The sequence below is a fragment of the Neovison vison genome, chromosome 7 (assembly GCF_020171115.1).
Source record: "Neovison vison isolate M4711 chromosome 7, ASM_NN_V1, whole genome shotgun sequence".
NCBI classification, from domain to species: domain Eukaryota; kingdom Metazoa; phylum Chordata; class Mammalia; order Carnivora; family Mustelidae; genus Neogale; species Neogale vison.
In genome coordinates, this window is record NC_058097.1 from 160,709,131 (window position 1) to 160,729,625 (window position 20,495).

Genomic DNA, 20,495 nt, shown 5'->3' on the forward strand with positions numbered 1-20,495 from the left:
CCATAGGTTACATGCATAATTTAAGGGGAATAAATCTTTGAGAAAAATTCCTCTCGGTTCTGTAATCTTCAGGGCTACAGAAAAAGAAATGAAAGACTCCCTATGGTTTCCATGTGATCAGAAATTCCAAGTTAGGCTCCCGGACGGAGTGCCCCGTGTAGGCCTAGATCATTTCTGCCAGTGCTCCGGCCACTTGTTGTCGGTTGCCGGGAAGGCAGAAATGGGGGCAACTGGGTCCCAGCTTCAAGGTTACAGTCCAGAAGTGGAGAGTGGCCAAGTAGAAGAGGACCTCTGCTGCAGAATGCTGTCCGGTAGCAGGTACAGGGCATCTGGTGTTGCCGTTTCAGTGGAACGAGTATTTGTGACAACAGAATAATCCTGTCCTTCCTGCAGCCTGCCGCCATCTTGCATTTCGGTGATCTCATTGACAAATATTGGGCCATTTGACATTTTGAAGTTTTTGTGCCCATTGCCACGGCAAGGCAGACATCTTTTGTTTTGCTTCATTTTCTTGGAAACGACTGGTTTTGCCATGGACATGGAATTATCCTTGTGCAAAGTGCTCCTGGTAGCTTGTAGGCATCTGGTCAGTGTTTCTGCGGGATTCACGGTGAACTTGCAACCGCCATTCTCACGCCTGTGGAGATGTTCCAGTTTCTGCCTGCCATTGCATTTCTGTACGTGTGGTTGACGCGGTACGTGAAGAACAAAAGCCACTTGGCTCCTCAAACCCTGTATTCTCCTCTATGAGCTCTTGTCCAAGCAAAGCTGGAGCCTGAAGAGTAGGTACTGGAACGAGGAAGAGCAGTGTTGTTGGTCATTACCTCCTCCTTACCCTATCTTTTCATTTCTGTCTTAGGTTTATTTTCTTGAAAAGGCTCCAGGCTTCGGCTTGGAAAATCCAACCGCCAAAATTGAGCCCAGCAGCTGGAGCGGCAGTGAGAGCCCTGCCGAGAACATGGAAAGAATGAGCGACTCTGCGGATAAGCCAATCGACAATGACGCAGAAGGGGTCTGGAGCCCCGACATTGAGCAGAGCTTTCAGGAAGCCTTGGCTATCTACCCACCCTGCGGGAGGAGGAAAATCATCTTATCGGACGAAGGCAAGATGTATGGTAAGCGGTCCGCAATGTTCCTTTGAGATCCTATGATGTGCTTTTGTGATAAGGAATGGTGGCAGCTAGCCTTCTACTGAGATCCATTCATTGTATTGGGTGAATGATCTTTGTAGAATTTCAGTTGGCCATCCAAGGGACTGAATCTCAACCACCCGGAAGAGTCAACAAAGGACCATTGGGAAATCGTTCTCTGAGGTTTTCTTCTTCTATACACTCAACAGCATGGCAGCAAAGCTCTCAGGGTCCAGGTAGGGATTTAGTTGCAGTGGCATATGCGGACCCATTCTTCAGAGCACATGCCCCATCTCAGTAGCTCCTGGTGACTGCTGCCATGTAGAAATGGGGCCCGTGTTGACAAATCTCTTCATTTTCCCCTCACTCCCAGGAAGAGCTAGCAATACAGATACTTCTATATGAAATCACTCATTTTTAAAAGCCAGCACTTTTGCTTTTTAAATACAGCCCTATGTCGGCCAGATGAGATGCGTGCATAGCTTGATTAGACCTCCAGACTCCTATTTTACTGCCTCGTTGCCTGTCTGTAGTTGAGGGGCCAGCCAAGTGGTTCACCCCCCAGGCGCTCTCACCAGCCTCCCCTTCTCCGAGGGCATGCCTGGCAGAGTGCTCTAGAGGGAACTTCTGGAGTGCCCCAGAAGATAGGACTGGTCAGCTGAATGGCTCAGGGTGCTCATAAGCAAGCAGCGGTCACCGGCCTGGCACCTGTGTCCCGGGTGTGAATGTTCCCCGCTCCTCCCCTGAACGCTTCCAGCTGCAGACCTGTACTGCTCTGGCTGCCTCCTTTGGGGAGCAGATGGCAGGTGGTTGCTTGTACGTTCTGCTTGTCTAATGGGGCACGTTGAGCCGACAGAGTTTGCCCCGTAGCTGAGTCTAAAGAGATGCAAACAAATAACCAAAACTCAAAGAGGACAGGCTCAGCAACCTTCCTGAGGTTGTTAACTTATCCTGAAAGAGATTTATCTCTAAATAATTTGGAAGGCTTTTCTGTAATCGGGTGTTGTACCTTTAATACCGCGCCTCCTCTCTCCGGGGCCGGAGGGGGGCTGCTGCTCAGGCTAGCACACACAGCCCAGAAGCGAGGAGTGAGCAGATGGTGGTACAGCTGCTCCCAGCTGTGTCCCCCCCGCCCTCCCTCTTTTCCAGCGTGGATGACGTAATGGAAACAAGGGAAATGCTACTTTCCATGGCATTGAGTCTGCGGCCTGTGAGTGTCACACACTCGCAGGGGAGAGAGCCCAGGCCCTCGTTTGTTTTAGGCTCCCATGTGATCCTCTGGAGCCAGAGAAGCTTCTTCATGTCCATGGGTGACATGGACTCAGGGTGGGCTGCCCTTTCCCAGCCTGGTTATTAGCCTGAGAGGTCTTAACCTCTGTATCTAAAGAGGCACCTGTGCCCCCACTGCCGCTGCAACCCCCACTCCTCCCATTTTAAGGGCAGAGGAAAGTACTTTAACCTCTGAGCCTTCTTTGGGGCCAACTTCACTGCTGCTTGTGAAACTGGCTTCAGACCACTCTACCTGGTACAGCTCCCATTTGTTTGCCCAGCAGTTGTGATCTAAAATACTGGCCTGGGGGCACCTGGGTGGCTCAGTGGGTTAAAGCCTCTGCCTTCGGCTCAGGTCATGATCCCAGGGTCCTGGGATCGAGCCCCACATTGGGCTTTCTGCTCAGCAAGGAGCCTGCTTTCTCCTCTCTCTCTGCCTGCTTCTCTGCCTACTTGTGATCTATGTCTGTCAAGTAAGTAAATAAATAAATATTTTTTAAAAAAGAGAAAACTTTAAATAAAAAATATATATATAAAATAAAATAAAATACCGGCCTGTGTCGGACACCCCTGCCAGGGATAACTCCTACCCCTCGTTTCTCACATCAGGAATCCTGGAAAGGCACTTTGACTGGAGGAAGGAGGTTTTACGCTGAGAACGGGATTCAGAGCAAAAGTTAATTTTTGTCGACTCCCACTGGTTTTCTTCTCTGTTGATTTCCACAGCCGTGGTGGGCTTAGCCCGTCTGCCTGTAACATCATCCCAGAAGTAGTTTTCTTCTGTGGAAATAAGTGTGTAAGTGCTCTTGTTGGTCATTGGGTGTCAGGGGCACTAGGCTACATATGGGAAGATCACTGAGAAGCTTGGGATTTGAGCCCTTGACCCATGGTGGACCGTCTTAACCCTCGGCCTGCATCTCCTTTTTCTCCCCTGAAGAAAGAGTCAGGTAGTTAACGTCCATGGGTCCTCGGGACCCATGCATTTGGGGATGCTGGGGTTTTTGTGACTTGAACCTCAGCAAGAGCGATGAGTGTGTTGAATGATGCAGTGCTGGCTGTGGGACCATGTCTTGAATGCCCCTCGCAGTAGGGTTCTGAGTGCTTCCTGAGAGCACTTGTTCTTTAGATGAATTCTTTTTCTCCCTTAAATCAGCATTCCATTGACTTAGGGTGTTAATGACCAACCTGTAAATGGGTGGTCTTCAGAGCAAGCAGTGTTAGGAGTTATAGCTGTAGGGTCATGGGTCCAGATTGGGGGTGTGAGTGTGCAGGAAATGGATTTGCTGCAGGGCCCTTGAGGCCGTGCCATCTCCAAGCAGCTGCCTTGGGGAGGAGTGCTGCCCTCAGCATTGGCCCCCATGGAGTCCTGTCTCATCGACCCCCATGGAGGAGTTATGCTGCTTCTGCTGATCCGGAAGGGAGACATGGTGTTTAGCAGGGATTCGGGAGCTGAAGACTAGGCCCTTAGGAGTACTGCCCCAGATGCCCGGAGCTGCTGATGACCTGTCTGTGACCGTGGTGGGGGGAGAAGTTTGCCTTGGGAGCCCCCATGGGGAAGCCCCTGCTTCTTGGGGCCCGAGTCAGTGAGCGGTGTGGAGTGAGAGTTTCTGTTCCCTGGCTTCCGGCCGGCTCCCCAGCTTGCCGTCCACGAACCAGGATGCAAACCAGACCAGGAGCTGGTTTCCTGAGGTCCAATGAGCATACTTTTTCTTCTCAGCATTTTGTAAGTGGAAACACAGAAAGCATTTTAGATTCCGTAGGGTAAAATCAAAATAATTTAATGCCTTTTAGTGAAATCCCAAGCATTTTTGACTGGGGGGGTGGTGGTGGTTGGGGTTTCCGATATTTCTGAGCATTTGTAGAGTGCGTTGTGATGTCACAAATCCTGAGCCAATTGAGAAGCAAGGTCAGGTGCAGCGCTGATTCATTTTGGTAATGACATTTGCTCCGTGCTTCGTGGTAGGGCAGATGCAGTCTTACAGAAAGGAAGAGATGAGAAGCTGTCTTTATGAGGCGGTCTGGGCCATTGGAAGAGAGGCTTAACTCTCTCTCTGCTGCTTGGGTGCATGGGGACACTGAGCCTTGACGTGGTTGGCCTCTGCATGGACAGACTGCTTCTGCCTGGGGCCCTTCTGTGTGGGCAGCTGTCCTGAGGGATAGTTAGGACAGTGAGTGAGACTTCTCTGTTCCTGAGGGCATGCAAGCTTGCGCCCTCTCTCTCTCTCTCTCTCTCTGTGCTTTCCTTTCCTTTTTCCTATTTTTACACAGCTGTGTGTCTTTTTCTGATAGGTAGTTGGAGAGGAGATAGCAGGAGGACAGGAGGGGAGAAAAGTTTTTGATCAGCAAACTTGCTGGAGATTGAATTTCATAGGAACAGGCCATTAGTTGAAAACAAAAGCCCTGAACCGCGGGGATACCCAGATGCATTTTTCTCTTGCAGCTGAAAATTCTGGTCTGGCAGTGTGGTCAGGTATCACCCACAATCACACCAGGGCCAGGGATAGGAGCAAACATTCCCTGACCGATGACTTTAGAGACAGAAAAATGTAGCACTTAAAATTTGGGGCTTTGGAATTGCTAGGAGGTTTGGCCCTGCCACTTCTAGATACCAGACTTGGGGCAAGTTGCTTTTCGTCCTCGTGCATCTGTTTTCCACCACTGCAAGAGGGATTTAAGTAGATCCTACTTCTTGGGATTGTTGTAAGAGTTAAATAAACTCACTGTGCTCTGGGATTCCCCCTACCACGTTTGGACAGTGTCAGGCTTCGGGTCCAAACTGTGACCAAGCTGTGAAAAGTGTTTTTGAACTGGAAGCAGAAAGTGCTCTTGGCCGTGACCTGGGCTATAGGCTTTACCTAGGATTTCCGTCCACTGCTCCCAACAACACTTTTTTTTCCCCCAACAACATTTTGAGGTGGGTATTCTTACCCCTGCTGTGTAGATGAGGATGCCCATGAGCTCAGAGTATAAATGGAGGAGCTGGACGGGTTCAGATCCAGGTTGGTCTGGCCCCCTAACCTGGGCTCTTTCCATAGACCTTGCTCCCTTCCATCCCTGGTGGAGGTCATTCTATGTTAATGGTGAATCAGTATTGAGCACCGCCTGTATTCCAGCCCATTGCTAGGGGCTGTAGGGGATACACCTGGGAACCAGACAGACACAGTCCCTGCCCTCATGGAGCTGTCGCAAGTTCATTTGCAGGAAGCTCTGACCTCAGGTCAGGGCTGTGTGCCAGAGCTTTCTGGGAAGTCTGAGGGCCCTTTGAAGATGGTCACCTTCCACTTAGCCTTTTGAAGCCTGTTCTTGGCCACCAGTGTCCAGGGCACCTGGCCCAATGCTGGCGGGAAGAAAGCGTCTCAAGTAACGCAGCAGGGAGGATCCTCGATCACAAGGCTGGCCCTGATGGTGGCCAGGAAGCTGTCTGGAAGATTCTGGTGCCCTGGGACCCTACAGGCCGCCTGGTCAGAGTAGTTGCTGAGCAGTGGTTTTCTCCTTTATGAGCAAATGACTTCAAGGTCCTTGTCTGGGGACAGCTCCAGGGATGGCCCCTTTCTTGCCGGGATGCTAGGCCTACTGTTCAGCCCTGGAGAGAAGGGCTCTGATGACTGGATAAGTTTGGGTGGGGGGTGAGAAAGAAGAGGTCTCTGGGCCGGTCCTCTGCAGTTGCCGACCTCAGCCCTGCCCGCTGGGAGAGCACTGGACTTGAAATGGCCCCTCTGCCTACTTCTTAGGAGCACTGACGAAAGAGGGAAGGGGGCCCTTTAGTGAGGTGGTGGCTGTGGACATCAGCATGGGTGCACACAAGCAGGCACAAGTGAGCTTTGGTCAGTTGGGCAGAGACCGAAATCTCTGGTCCCCAGGCTCCTCCTGGCTTAGAGAACCGCTTGGGGAAATGAGGAGCATCCCTTTTCAAGACCAAGAAGGTGGCCTATGTCTGGAGGCCCCAGAAGCCCTGAGGTGGGCATGGGTATAAAATCCAAGCCCTATGGGATCTCCGGGCCACTTGGAAAAGTGAAGCGTGGGGCCCGAGGTGAACTTGTTTTTCTGCACCTGGCCATCATGTGGCATCTTTGATTTCCTCCTTCTGTCTGACCTGTGATTTGGGGTATTATTTCAAGCAAGTTGGCTGCAAATGTGAAGCCCAAAGAACTTGTGCCCTTAGAACAGACCAGAAGCCCCATAAGGCAAGGACCCCACCCTGTCTGTCTTGTCAGACACAAAAGGTATCAGTAATGTTTGTTGAATATGTGCATATCAGAATAACACTCAGAACAAAGAAAGGGGCACTGGCTAGAAAAAAAGGGAAAAAGCTGGGAAAAAAACAGGAGAAAGATTTTGTATATTTAATGGTCTTCCTAGATTGAGAAGGAAGAAATCTGGGTTTTTTACCTGTGTTGGCAGATGTTCGTTCAGGCGGTAGGAAGGATCTCTGCCCAGTAGGCACAGTAGTAGAATGAGGGTTAATTCTGGACTCCTCAGAACTCCTCAGAATGGGGGGTTTGAAATAGTTTGGCTCCTGTGAGAAAGCAAAGCCAGCGTCATCAGCGTTTTGACCAGGAAGGTTAGTGGGGGTAGGGTGGGATGGGGGAACATGCAAAGGTTTATGCACAAGGTATGAGCCCTTGTACAATCTGGGTAAAATGTAGGATGGCTCCAGAATGGGTCATAAGGGAAAACAAAGGAAGAGAACATTGAAGTATTACCAAGTTATGCTTTCTAACAGCTTTCCCACGGCAGCGGATGAGCCCTGGGATTCAGGAAGACGTGGATTCAGAAGTCATTTACTGCCGGCCTGCACCGTGCATTGTGAATCTTTGCAGATGTAAAATCTTTAACACAGCTGACCCATGTGACCACTTACTGTGGGCTTTTTTTGCTTTAGAATGTGTTGTTTTATTTGTTCCTCATGACAACCCAAGGGTGTAGGTCCTGCAAATTTCCCCATTTTATAGCTGAGGAAACTAAGGCCTAAGGTCAAGTTAACCGCTCAAGGTCACACAGTAAAGAAGTGATGGAGCTGACAGTCCAAAACCAAACCCGTTTATACATTTAACTACAGTTGATCCTTGAACAACACGGGTTTGAACTTTGCAGATCCACATCTATGCAGGTGTACGTACAGTACAGTACGGTAAATGTATTTCCTTGTGATTTAAAAAATGAATAGTTTTCTGTATTTTAGTTTACTTTCTTGGAAGATTGCAGTACAGTACATATAACATACAAAATACGTGTTCATCGACTGCTTGTTATTGGTAAGGCTTCTGGTCAGCATTAGGCTCTTATTAGTACTTAAGTTTGAGGGAAGTCAGAAGTTACAGTCGGATTTTTGACTCTGCAGGGAGTCAGCGCCCCTAACCTCTGTGCAGCTCAAGGGTCAGCTGTACATACTGGTACAGAAGGGAATCTGTTCTTCACTAGAAATAGCCAGAGCTTAATGGTAGGGCCACAGAGAGTGGTTATTCCTGACTGGGGAACACACGGGTCTCTAGTAGAGAGTGCAGGGGAATAAGAAGCTGACTTCTCTGAGCCAACCTGGAATGGGGAAAGGCCACTTCATGTTTGTCTTTCACTTACTTTGGATTAGAGACCCCTTCGAGAACCCATGGAACGTCGAGGCTCTTCTTGCCAGGAAGCTGCGTGTTTGTGTGTGGTGTGGTTCCAGGATTCCGGCGCACAAAGGGCACACCTCTGGTGCTCTGAGATACAAGAGTGTACCCAGGAGGGCGATGGTGGGCCAGCCTGGAAACATGGCCCACCTCTGCGTCATGGAGGACCTTGAAGGCCACACTGTGGTGTCGGGTGCTCATTCTGAGGACAAAGGGAAGCCATGACATTTTCCCCAGGGAGACGATGTGGCTCAGCCTGTGTTTCTGAAGCTGGCTCTGCAGGCGTGTGGGCAGATTAGATGACTGTTGAAGGAGCCCAGTGGGGAGAAGAGGAGGCCCGGACCAGGTACCAGCATGTGGGCGGGCCAGTTTCCGATGTGGAACCAACAGGACTGGCTAACCCGATGGGATTTGTGAAAGACAAGGAGGAGTTGAATGGTGTTAGGATTCAGCTTCCGGCGGTGGCGGGGGTGGCCCCGAGGCTGAAGTGTGGGGAGTGCAGACGGGAGAAGCAGGTTTGTAGAAAGGGGAGGAATGAAGGGTTGAGTTTTGTCATGTGCTTCAGGGTACTGGGTGGCCACCAAGCCTGTGTGGGGGCTCACCATCAGAGAAGCGGTCCCCGGAGCTGTGAGAGCAGGGGCGGGGACAGCCCGTGGGACACAGGCTCACTTGTGGGTCCTGGTGAAGCGGCCATGGATTTTGAATGAGCTGCTTCTAGCAGTGGGGCATTGAAGAGATCACCTTTGTAAGGAAAAGGGAGACCTCTTGATGGTTCCCTAGCCTGACCAGCAGCAGCGGAAGCACTTGAGAAGCTTAAAAAGAAAAGAAAACAAAAACTGACTCATACCATGTGAATCAGAGCCTCTGGGAGTAGGGGCTGGGAATCTGTGTATTCTGAAGCTCCCTGGGTAGCCGGATGATGGGCCAGCTTGAGGACTACAGGGCTAGGGGGCTGCAGCCCGGGGCCAGGAGGCCAGGAGCACGTTTTTAGAGTGGGTGAAAGAAAGAAATGAGCTGAGAATGAGACTTCACCTTTGAAACAGTCCTTTACAGAGCTTGGGTCCAAGCGGTAAACTACTTTAGTCATTTGGTGTTTCCTCTGTACCAAGATGGAACATGACCATGGCCCAGTGTTTGGAGAGGTTTGGCCACACACAGGGAGAGCCTTGAGATGGTATCTTGAAGGACATGAACAGTTAAAGGAAAACTTCCCTTTGGGCAGAGGAGAGGCTGTTGATGAGCAGGGAAGAAAAACAATGAGGTGAGGACCTGTCTCATGACAGAAAACCCAGACTCGACTTTGAAGGGGGTAGAGCTTTCTTTTCCCAGAGGCACCTTGCAGGACCAGATGGGGGCTGGGGCGGGTTGTGGCCTCTTGAAACGTAGAGCAGGCTTAGTAGAGATTGGGGTGGGGGGTGCTGAGTAAAATTGAGGCCCTGAGTTTCCTTTTCTTCTTCTTCTTCTTCTTTTTTTTCTTATTTTCTTTTTTTAATTGAAATTTGTATTGGGTTATTGTAAATTCACATGCCATTGTAGGACATAATACAGTGCTCCTTTGTACACTTTGTCCATTTTCCTCCATGGTTAGATTTTGAAAAACTATTACATCCTATCACAGCGAGGATATTAACGTTGATGTGTAATTCATTATAGAATTCCACTGATCTCATTCAGATTTCCCCATTCCCCCTTGCACTTGTGTATGTGTGGTGTTTGTGTGTGTGTATTAAGCTGTACAGTGTTTCCATGTGTGTAGGTTAGTGTATCCACTACCATAGTGAGGAAACTGGACAGTTCCAATACCACAAGGATCCCTGGGGCTGCCCTTTTTCTTTTTTTTTTTTTTTTTTTTTCCTTCATTCCTTCCTTCCCTTCCCTTCTCTCTCTTTCTTTCTTTTCAAAGGAAGTGGGGAGAAGGAGATGGAAGGAGAAAAATCCCAAGCAGTCTCCATGCAGAGCATGGAGCCTAATGTGGGGCCTGATCTCACGACCCTAAGATCATGACCTGAGCTGAAATTGAGTTGGATGCTCAACTGACTGAGCGACCCACGCGCCCCATCTGGGGTTGCCCATTTATGACCACACCCAACTCTGCCTCCTCACTTTAATTCCTGACAACCATTAAGCAGTCTTAAATTTCTAAAATGTTGCCATGTCAAATAAGGTACATAATGGAATCATATGGATATAACCTTTTCAGATTGGCTTTTTCCATTCAGCAGAATTCCCTGGAGATTCCTCTGGGTTGTTAGTACGTATCAGTATCTTGTTCCTTTTTATTGTTGAGTGTGTTCTGTGGTGTGTCTGTCTAAGACCATCTGGACTGGTTCTAGTTTTTGCTTATTACAGCTAAAGCTGCTATGACTGTTTATATACAGGTTTTTTTGTGAGTGTGAGTTTTCATTTCTGTGGGATAAAATGGCCAGGAGTGGTAGTTGTGCCTTTCTGCATTTTTTTAAAGCTAGTTTACCTGTTTTCTAGAACAGCGGTACCATTTCATGTTTTCACCTGTGATCTAGGTTGTCTGCATTCTCACCAGCATCTGGTTGGCTCACTGTTGTTGACTTTAGCCATTCTGATAGGTGTGTGGTGATATCTTGTGTGGTTTTGATTTGCATTTCCCCGATGACTAATGATGTTGAGCATCTTTTCATGTGCTTATTGGCCATCTGTATATTCTGGTTGGTGAACTGTTGTTCATGTCCTTTGTCCATTGTTTAATTGGATTATTTATATTTTTACTGTTGAGTTTTGGGGGTTCTTTATTCTAGATACAAGTCCTTTGCTGGATATGTGGTTTGCAAATATTTGCTCCTGGTCTGTAGCTTTTCTTTTCATTTTCTTCACATGGGATCCCACAGAGTAAAAGTTTTTAATTTTGACAAGATCCAGTTTATTAATTTTCCCTTTTGTAGTTGTACTTTTGATGTCCTAAGAACTCCTTGCCTAGCTCTTGATCCTGAAGATTTTCTCCTATGTTTTGTTCAAAAGGGTGTATAGTTTTATGTTTTACATTTAAGTCTCTAATCCATTTTGAATTAATTTTTGTGTGGGTGGAGAGTGTTTCTTCTTGAGAAACCCATTGGCACGATTCTGTGATATGTACATTTTTTTTTCACCAGGATTATTTGTTCATATTTCGACAAGTTGTCAAAGCTTGGGGCGTGAGACACCAAGGTACTGGTTATAGCCTGGTTGTCCCAGTCTAGGTTGGGAACGGGACAACATGGAGCTGGGGAGAGGGGGAGCAAAATCATGAGCTGTGCTGCCCAGAGGCTCTGCTGAGTTAGGAGAGGAGGCAGGACAGGAGGTTGTGGTTATGCATGGGAGAGGCAGTATCTGAGATGAGACGTGCAGAGATTTCAAGTGATGAGTTTCAAGGTGTGTCCACAAATGGGGTCAACTGATACGAGCGTGGGTGATGGCCACTGGAGAAGCGGAAGTAAAACATGGTGAGCGTTGTCAGGGTTGGGTTCATTAGTCACTTTGGTGTGGACGTGCACAGTCGTGAAGTGTGAATTTGTGAATAAGTGTGTCAGAGTAGCCAGATATTGGGAGAATTTCTTTGAGGACATGACCCCATGGATGTGAATGGAAGGGTGTGGGCCTAGGAAAAAGCAAGTGGCAGAGCAGGTAGGGTAGACAGAACCTTTGGGATCACAAGAAATGCTAATGTTTCCTACCTCATCCTCCCAATTTCTTTGGCTGTTCCCAGGCTCTACTGATTTGTGGTGTATCTTTGTACACAGTCATACAGGCTCTTTGTGCTTTGTTGCCATCATCTGTAGAATGGGATGAAGAAATCGGCATCTTTCTCCCTACCTCTCAGCAATGCTGAGAGAAATGCAGTTCTGTATGAGAATGTGATTTGAACGGAGTTCTAAAAATAATGCTTTTGTGAGGTTAAGTTCTCTTAGGGCCTGTTGGAAAGGCAGGAAAGAATATTTTGGAGCTGTCATGTGGGATGACAGTTGGTCTAGGGATCTACCCTGGCCTAGGTAGAGGGGTGTTTTGATTTTGGTTAAGGGAGGGATTAAACCAGCTTCATGAGCCCTCTCTCTCCTTCCCCTTCCCCCTTCAGGGTTTCTGCCCAAGAAGGGGTCGGGAAAGAGAGTGGGGCAGACTTGTCTGGATCAGAGTCCCATGCAATGGGGGTGACCAATGAGGGCCTGTCTGACTGCAGAGGCTGGGCAGCCCCTGCTCCCCAGCCTATAAGGGGATGCTGGCTTGGGTGGCCTTTGGTATTCTCCTCTTCCCCCACAGACTTCCACTTCCTCCCTCCTGTGGTTCTTGCCTTGCCTTTCACTCCAGAGCTTGTCTCCAAGTTCTTAACCGTTACTAATTTGTATCCCACTCCACTGATAGTGCTTTTTTTTTTTTTAAAAAAACATTTTATTTATTTAAATAAATAAAATGTTTAAAAAAACATTTATTTAAATAAATAAAATGTTAAAAAAATTATTTATTTAAATAAATGAAATGTTTTTAAAAAAAAGACCACCTTAAAAAAAAAAAGCACTATCAGTGGAGTGGGATACAAATTAGTAACGGTTAAGAACTTGGAGACAAGCTCTGGAGTGAAAGGCAAGGCAAGAACCACATTTGACAGAGAGAGAGAGAGATCACAAGTAGGCAGAGAGGCAGGCAGAGAGAGAGGGGGAAGCAGGCTCCCTGCTGAGCCGAGAGCCTGATGCGGGACTTGATCCCAGGAGCCTGGGATCATGACCTGAGCCGAAGGCAGAGGCTTAACCCACTGAGCCACCCAGGCATCATTTTAATAATGATTATTATGCCTATGTTTGGCTGATCTCTTTAGTAAAGGTGCTATCATAAAGAATGTTCCAACTCTAAATTTAAATATATGAATGTATTGTGCAGTCAGGATCATAGGGAAAAATGCAGGAATTTACAACATAGGCACAGTGGTCGCCACAGGGGGTTGGATTATTGGAGACTCACTCCTTTGCTATTATATATGTCTGTATTAATGGAGTTTAATAGTGAACCTATGTTGCTTTTGGAATTGGAGGGAAAAGTAATTATATCTAGTTAAGTTTTTTCCTCTGCTTCTGAGTAGGGAATACTCATTAAAGGAAGATGTGGAATACCAGGAATTAGAAGCAAACCCTATTGCCTAGGTCCCCTTTGATGTGTTGTTCGGTGGGGGTTCAGTTGGGGGTGGGGCGGGGCATTGCAGGGTCTTGGTGGGCAGGAGGGCGGTACTGGGAGGCAAGCTGGTGCCCCTGAGCTCTTCCTAACACGGATGGGTGTTCGGGGCAACGGGCTTGGGGGACAGGTGGTCAGAGAGTGGTAGTGCTGGGGCCAGGAAGCAGGACATGGTGTTCTTATTATAGACTCGAGGACATGGGTCTGGGAGTTCAACAGGTGCCCTGGCCAGTTGGATCTGTCAGTCAGCTGTCCAGACTAACAGTGGCATTATTCTGACATTCACGGATCATGGTAAAATGGTGATTGGGAGAGAAAGAGAGAGAGATGAAAGCATCACCCATTCTTGTAATGTTTCCATGCTCACAGCAAAGGGGCTCACCAGTATTCACAGGACTGAACACACCTCATTCCCTACTGAGCCGGTGTTCATCATTTAACTTGTACTTGGCAAGAGTAGTGGACACTTTATTTTGGGGGGGTGCTCCCTTTAAAAAAATTGTTTTTGGTGATCATGTTACTTTTTGTAACAGATTTCTGGCAGATAGTCTCGTTCTTGCATTGCCTCTGGGCAGAGGTGGGTGGCTTTTAGACTCTGAAAATACTCCAGTGACTGTGTTGTGCTATAAATTCTCATTTGATATGATCATTTGAATTAATAACAGGTAGGTTTCATTGGCTTGATATTTACCTTTGGTGCATAAACTACAGATTATTCTGTCTGCCCACCTTCTCTTCTCTCAAATGCTTCAAATCTAGGTAAATAATAAAATCAAATTCATACTTCAAAGCCTATAGAGATATTATTTCTTTAAAGCCTCTTTCTGTATCAGTGTACTCCCCTTTCCCTTAGCTTTTTAGAGCACAGTCCGAAAGGTGTGACAGTGAAACCTGCTGCCGAGGACATCCAATTTATTAAAAAAATTTTTTTTATAGCCTTACAAGCTTTTCTTCACAGGCAGTGGAATTGGTTATTAGCCGAAAATTTCCATAGACATCGTTCCTTCTGCAAAGGCCAGAGGAACTTTCCGGCTACCTTATGAAGAGAATGGTCTGAGCGAAATGTAATTGATTACCCCAAGGCTTAGCAGCGTCCAGGGTCATATTTAACATACGTTAAAAGCTGAGTTTTTTCCCCCAGCCTTTTTAGAAAGGTCCCAATTACTCTGTGTCTGTCCTCTTCCCTGGATCTGGCTGTGTGACTGGCTTGCTATTGTGTTGAGAGGGGCTTTGGCAACTGTCTCTGAGATGAATGGTTCTATTACAAACACAGTAGCTTCGGTGACAGCTTAGAAGACACTGTTGTTTACGACCGCTTTTATTGAGAGAGGTTCGGTGCACATTAATGCCCTGATAAAGACATTTGTACCTATAAAGTAGCCACAGCCTTAAACATATTTGATGGTGAGTAGGTACCGGGGCTGAGGACATGCCAGATGTAAGGTATTGGATTGCATGTTTGTTCAACTGTTCCTGCTGTCCCTGCACTTCCATGTGCCTTTGTATTTGCTGTCTCACGGCAACGCACGGAACGCAGTGGCCATACGATCCCGATTATGGAAGATGCTATTTGGGTTACTGGGATCGTAAGCCACGTGTCTTAGGAAGCATTCTCTCAGTGCCCGTGTGTCCTGAGACAGCGGCCACAAACAGTTGTCAGGTGAAGGAAATTGCCAGACGGGATGACCGCCTGCACTGGGTTAGGGGACTTTTGAGATGGATGGGTCTTAGAGCGAGGCGCGGACTGACCCGAGGGGTGGAGGGAGTTGGGGGGGGTGCTCCCTTTAAAAAAATTGTTTTTTGTGATCATTTTATTTTTTGTAACAGATTTCTAGCAGATAGTCTCGTTCTTGCATTGCCTCTGGGCAGAGGTGGGTGACGGGAAATCACCATAACGGTACCGAACATTTATCCAGTGCTAGCCGTGTGCCAGGGACTGCTCCAGACCCTGCACATCGACTCATGCAAGCCTCATTCCTTACAAGTCCCATGAATAGGTCTTGTGATTATTGCCCTATCACAGATGAGGAAACCACGGCCCCAGAAGGGGAATGAATGGCTCAGGGTGACACGGCTAGTCACTTCTGGATCTCGGGTCTGAACCCCTGTCAGTGTGGCTCCGGTTGCCTGACTCTTAACCTGTGCTCTTCTGTGGTCTCCCGAGTAGGGGCAGAATGGTAGCCTGTGGGTCTTGGTCTGCGCTTTCCCTGTCTGCAGTTTGCCTCATGTGGGAGAGGGGGCTGGTTGCAGGCACACAACGAGAAGGGGACTGTGTGTTTTCCTGGTGTCTGGGTTACTCTTCAGCCTATTTTCTGCCTAGTAAACTCCTATAGTTTCTTCTAAGACCCTGTTAAAAAGACCCCCCTCTTTTCTGAACCCTTGCTTGATCTCCACAGGTACAGCTGGCTGCTCCTTCTTTGGTGTGGGGCGTGTGTGTGTTTACTAAGTTATTTAACCCTGTGTCAAAGCCTTTCCAGGCTCTGTTTACACGTGTGTCTGCATCTCCTTCTCCTTGGAAGGCAGGTGCGGTGTCACTGGCACACCTGCATCTCCAGCCCTTAGCGTCATGCCTGGCACCCATGAAGTCCTCAGAAAATGTTCCAGTTGGTGAAAATTGATGGTAATAGTAATTCCATCTTCCATCTCCAGAAGGTGGTCCTTCCTGCGTTCTTGTCCCTGTTCTCACATGTACAACATTCTAATGAAAGGATGAGGGCAGCCACTAGATTTCATAGATAAGAAATTGAGAACTGAGGCATAGAGCCCAAAAGGCTTTTCATGAGGACATCCAATTTTGAGGCACCTCCTGGCAAAGCAGAACTTAGGGTGGGACCCACAGCACCCCATCCCCATGTCTGCGTTTTTCTATTCCACCCATATTGACCCTGTGCCTGAGGTGGGAATGAGAACACTTTTTCTTAGTTTACAGGTTTATATCCATATCACAATGATTCTGCCCAAATGGGGGGCATTCAGAAGCTAGAAGGGATTGCTGAGACTGATTTGGTTATTGCAGTAACCGAACCTACCCTCCTCCCATCCTGATTTGATTTTTCTTTTCTTTTCTTTTTTTTTTTAAGATTTTATTTATTTATTTGACAGAGAGAGATCACAAGTAGGCAGAGAGGCAGGCAGAGAGAGAGGAGGAAGCAGGCTCCCTGCTGAGCAGAGAGCCCCATGCGGGGCTCGATCGCAGGACCCTGAGATCATGACCTGAGCCGAAGGCAGCGGCCTAACCCACTGAACCACCCAGGCACCCCATGATTTGATTTTTCTAATGTAGTAAAATGAATCCTGGAAAGTTAGTGTTTGACAGTATACCCCCCCCACCCCCGGTATATACCCAATACAGAATATTTGTAAGCTTATTGGCGATGTCCCTAAATGGTCTGTGTGTGTGCACATGTGTGTGCATTACTTTTTTTTTTTTTTTCAGGTTGGACTCTGGATGTGGTTTTAGCTGTCTGAATGTTACTTCCACAGATTATTTTAAGATGCCATTGGTGATCCTGAATGATTCACTTAAGTGGAACAATAAAAACTATAAGTAAACTATCACTGTGGGGTTTAGAAGGATGTTAAGTTCAGGCAAGGTACCAGACCTTTGTGACTGGGTCACAAAATCTGGTTAGGGTAGATTCAATCTACCACAAATCTTGTTAGCCTCCAATTTATGTGGGAGTTTGTTAGTCAGCCCATAGGAGGAAGTTTATCATGATTATTAAGGGCTTGGAGTCAGGAGTGAGGGATGTCTGGGTTTCAGTCCTGGCTCTGCCTCTTCACTGGATAGGAAACCATAGGCAGGTTAATATTTGAACCTCCGTTTCCACATCTGATAAGTAGGGCTAATATCAGTGCCCATACTGCAAGGTTGATGTGAGGATTCAATGAGATAATGTGTTCAGATGTTTCACACGCCCAGCTCATTCTTTGGGGGGAAGGAAGTATTACCTTGACAGCAAAATCAGGCAAAGACATAACAAGAAAACCACTGACCAGAACCTGTTATGAATACAGATGCGGAAGTTCTCAAAAAATATTGGTAGAGTGAGTCCTACAACATATAAAAAGGATTACATGTGATGACCAAGTACATTTATTCCAGGAATGCAAGGTTGGTTTACAGCCTGAAAGTGATTACTATAATACACTTTATCAATAAAGAACAAAAATCACATTATTATCTCAACAGATGCAGAAAAAGCATTTGAAAAAATCCAGGCCTTCGATAGGAAGAAATGAATTTCTATACCTAACAAGCTAGGCACTGAAGAGGACTTCCTTACCTGGTAAAAGGCATTTATGAAAATCTGCAGCCAACTTAATAGTAAAATACTGAATGCATTCTTCCTAAGATCAGGAACAAGACAAGGATGTCTCTTTTTACTTCTTCTATTCAACTTTTTGTTAGAAGTTCTAGCCAGAGCAGGTAGTCAAGAAAATGAAGCAAAAGGCATCTAAATTAAAAGGAAGAAGTAAGATCATCTCCTTTTGATCATCTATATGTATATATATATTAAAAAAAAAACTGTTAGAGCCGATAAAGGATTTTGGTAAGGTTGCAAGTAATAAAATCAATATACCAGGTTAATTATATTTCTCTTTATTTATAGTGAACAGTCTAAAGATGGAATTAAGAAAGGAGTTCCATTTATAACAGCATGGAAAGAACAACGTATCTCAAGAATAAGTGAAACTAGACAAGTGTAAAACTTTTACTCCCTAAACTATAAAACATTGTTAAAGGAAATTTTAGGGGTGCCTGGGTGGCTCAGTGGGTTAAGACTCTGCCTTCGGCTCAGGTCATGATCTCAGGGTCCTGGGATCAAGCCCCACATCAGGCTCTCTGCTCAGGGGGGAGCCTGCTTCTCCCTCTCTCTCTGTCTGCCTCTCTGTCTCTCTGTGTCAAATAAATGAATAAAATATTAAAAAAAAATTTTTTTTTTTTGAAAAATCTTAAGTGAATCAAAAGACAGTCTATGGTCACAGGTTGGAAGACTTTTTTTTTTTTTTTTTTAAATTTGACAGACAAAGATCACAGGTAGACAGAGAGGCAGGCAGAGAGAGAGAGAGAGATAAGAGGGAATGAACTGTTAATGCATATGGCGACACAGACAACTCTTGAAAATCTTATGCTCTGTGACAGAGCACAGTCAGAAGACTGTATACATTTCTGTGAGATACCCAGAATAGGCCAGTTATAAAGACAGGAAATAGAAAAGTGGTTACCCAGGACTGGAGGATTTGAGAGAGATTGGGGAATAATTACAAATGAGTATGGGGTTTTTTTCTGGAATGATGACTTCCTATCATATATGTGTGTGTGTATACATACACGTACACATACTGTGAGTATACTAAAAATCATTGAATTGTACAATCACTGGATTGGCAAATTATATTGCCTATGAATTATATCTCAGTGAAGCTGGTTCGTCAATGTATATATAGTTAGCATCCTACTTGGCTCGTTGAAAGTGGTTTGAAAATGGTTAGTAAATGTTAGCTACCATTGTAATAATCTCTTCCTTCATTTTTATAGTAGTAGAGATAGAAGGAGAGGATGATGGTGAGAAAGTAGGTGAACATACCAGTTAATTCAGACACTGGGTGAGAAAGAGGGTAGAGGACTTGGGCAGCTCGAGGCTAGGAGCTGAATGCTGATTGAGGAGAGCGAATATGAAGGTTCAGGGAAGTTATATGGTGCAAATGCCTGGCCTGTAATAGGTACCCCAAAAGTGTGAGGTAAATCTGAATTGAGTTACCTGAAAACGTGATAGAACTTAGGCCTCAGGATCCAGATGTCACTAAACCCACATGTTCTTCACAAGAGAACAGTCACCATTTGTGTGGTAAAGGCCTGGGTGTCCTGTGTCCAGGAGTCTCTAAGCCAGATGGGTGTGTTTTCTCTTTAAATTGTACTATGTGTGACAAAGACCAGGGTTTTAGTTTGAGAGAGAGAAAGAGAGCAAGAGCTTGAGCAGAAGGGAGGGGCTGAGGGAGAGAGGGAGAAGCAGACTCGCCATTGAGCAGGGAGCCTGATGCCGGGTTTGATCTCACAACCCAGGATCGTGACCTGAGCTGGAGGCAGACGCTTCACCGACTGAGCACCTAGGCACCCCTGTGCTATATATTTTTCTAGTCGTTGTCTGGAGAACCTCCGTCTTCCTGTCAGCCAGTGGTGAACAGCTCTGCGCTGGGCAGGATGCCTTTGGGCCTGAGTGTTGGAAGCCCTCCAGAAGAGACAGGCAGAGCTCAGTCCTCATACCCTGGCAGCCAGTCCCTGCGAAAGGTTTGCGGTCAGCGCCCGTAGATGCCCTCTGCTGCTTACCTAGGACTTGGAAGATGTGAGCCAACTAGGCAGGAAGGCTCTCTGCTGAGATGCGTTTGTTTCCTAACAAACTCACAGAATTTTTTCCAGGGTTGTTTTTATTTATTTATTTATTTATTTATTTGTCAGAGAGAGAGAGAGGGAGAGAGAGCGAGCACAGGCAGACAGAGAGGCAGGCAGAGGCAGAGGGAGAAGCAGGCTCCCTGCCGAGCAAGGAGCCCGATGTGGGACTCGATCCCAGGACGTTGGGATCATGACCTGAGCCGAAGGCAGCTGCTTAACCAACTGAGCCACCCAGGCGTCCCTCCAGGGGGTTTTAAACCCAAGGGTTTACCTGTGGAGAGAATTTCCTATTTCCATGTTGGGCAAAACCAAGTGAGCGAGCTACTTTTCAGATGTTCGGCCGCACACACTGGCATCCCGGCTCCCGTGGCACTGAGCGGGAGAGCCAGGGGTCAGAGCGCCCCGTGTCCGCCTGACTGCAGCCATAGTTCACCCTTCGTCTTAACCACTAGCCGGACGGCCTGCCAGGGATGGACAGCGTAGAGGGAGGGAGAGGTGTGAAAACACGTGTCTTCAGGAACACTGAGGAGTCTGGTAGGGCTGGAGTGTGGGGTGCCGAGAGGGTGGGTGAGGGGGCTGCTGCTGGGAGAGGGAGGATGAGTTTGGGGGATGTGCTAGGTGATTGCATTTGAGCCCTGAAGATCAGCTCTGCTGTGTGTGAGTAGCACATTCCTGGAAGAGGGACGGGAGCCATCATTCTTAGGGTATTTGGCTAGTGTTAAGGAGAATTACTCTGGAAGCCTGATGACTGACCCACAGGGAGGTCGAGGTCACTGCAGGACTCCCACAGGAAAGGAGGAAGGCTTCATTCACCTCTTCAGGGGCTGTGGGAGTGGCAGGGACAGGGTATGATGGGAAGGTGGGTATGGTTACTGTATTATGTATTATATTTGTTTATTTATATATGTATGTATATATGTGTGTATT

The 20,495-nt window shown here is 47.0% G+C and overlaps 1 protein-coding gene across 8 annotated transcripts in view; it reads left to right on the top strand.

Annotated features, from left to right (window-relative positions):
* The window catches only part of TEAD1 (TEA domain transcription factor 1), a 260,592-nt gene that overhangs the window by 83,963 nt on the left and 156,134 nt on the right, over positions 1-20,495 (top strand). For all 8 annotated transcript variants that reach the window (XM_044258859.1, XM_044258860.1, XM_044258861.1 and 5 more), the window contains one exon: positions 860-1,115. In XM_044258859.1, coding sequence (XP_044114794.1) covers positions 959-1,115 — 157 coding nt within the window. In that variant the 5' untranslated portion in view covers positions 860-958. Of the gene's footprint in view, positions 1-859; positions 1,116-20,495 lie in introns of those variants that run through there.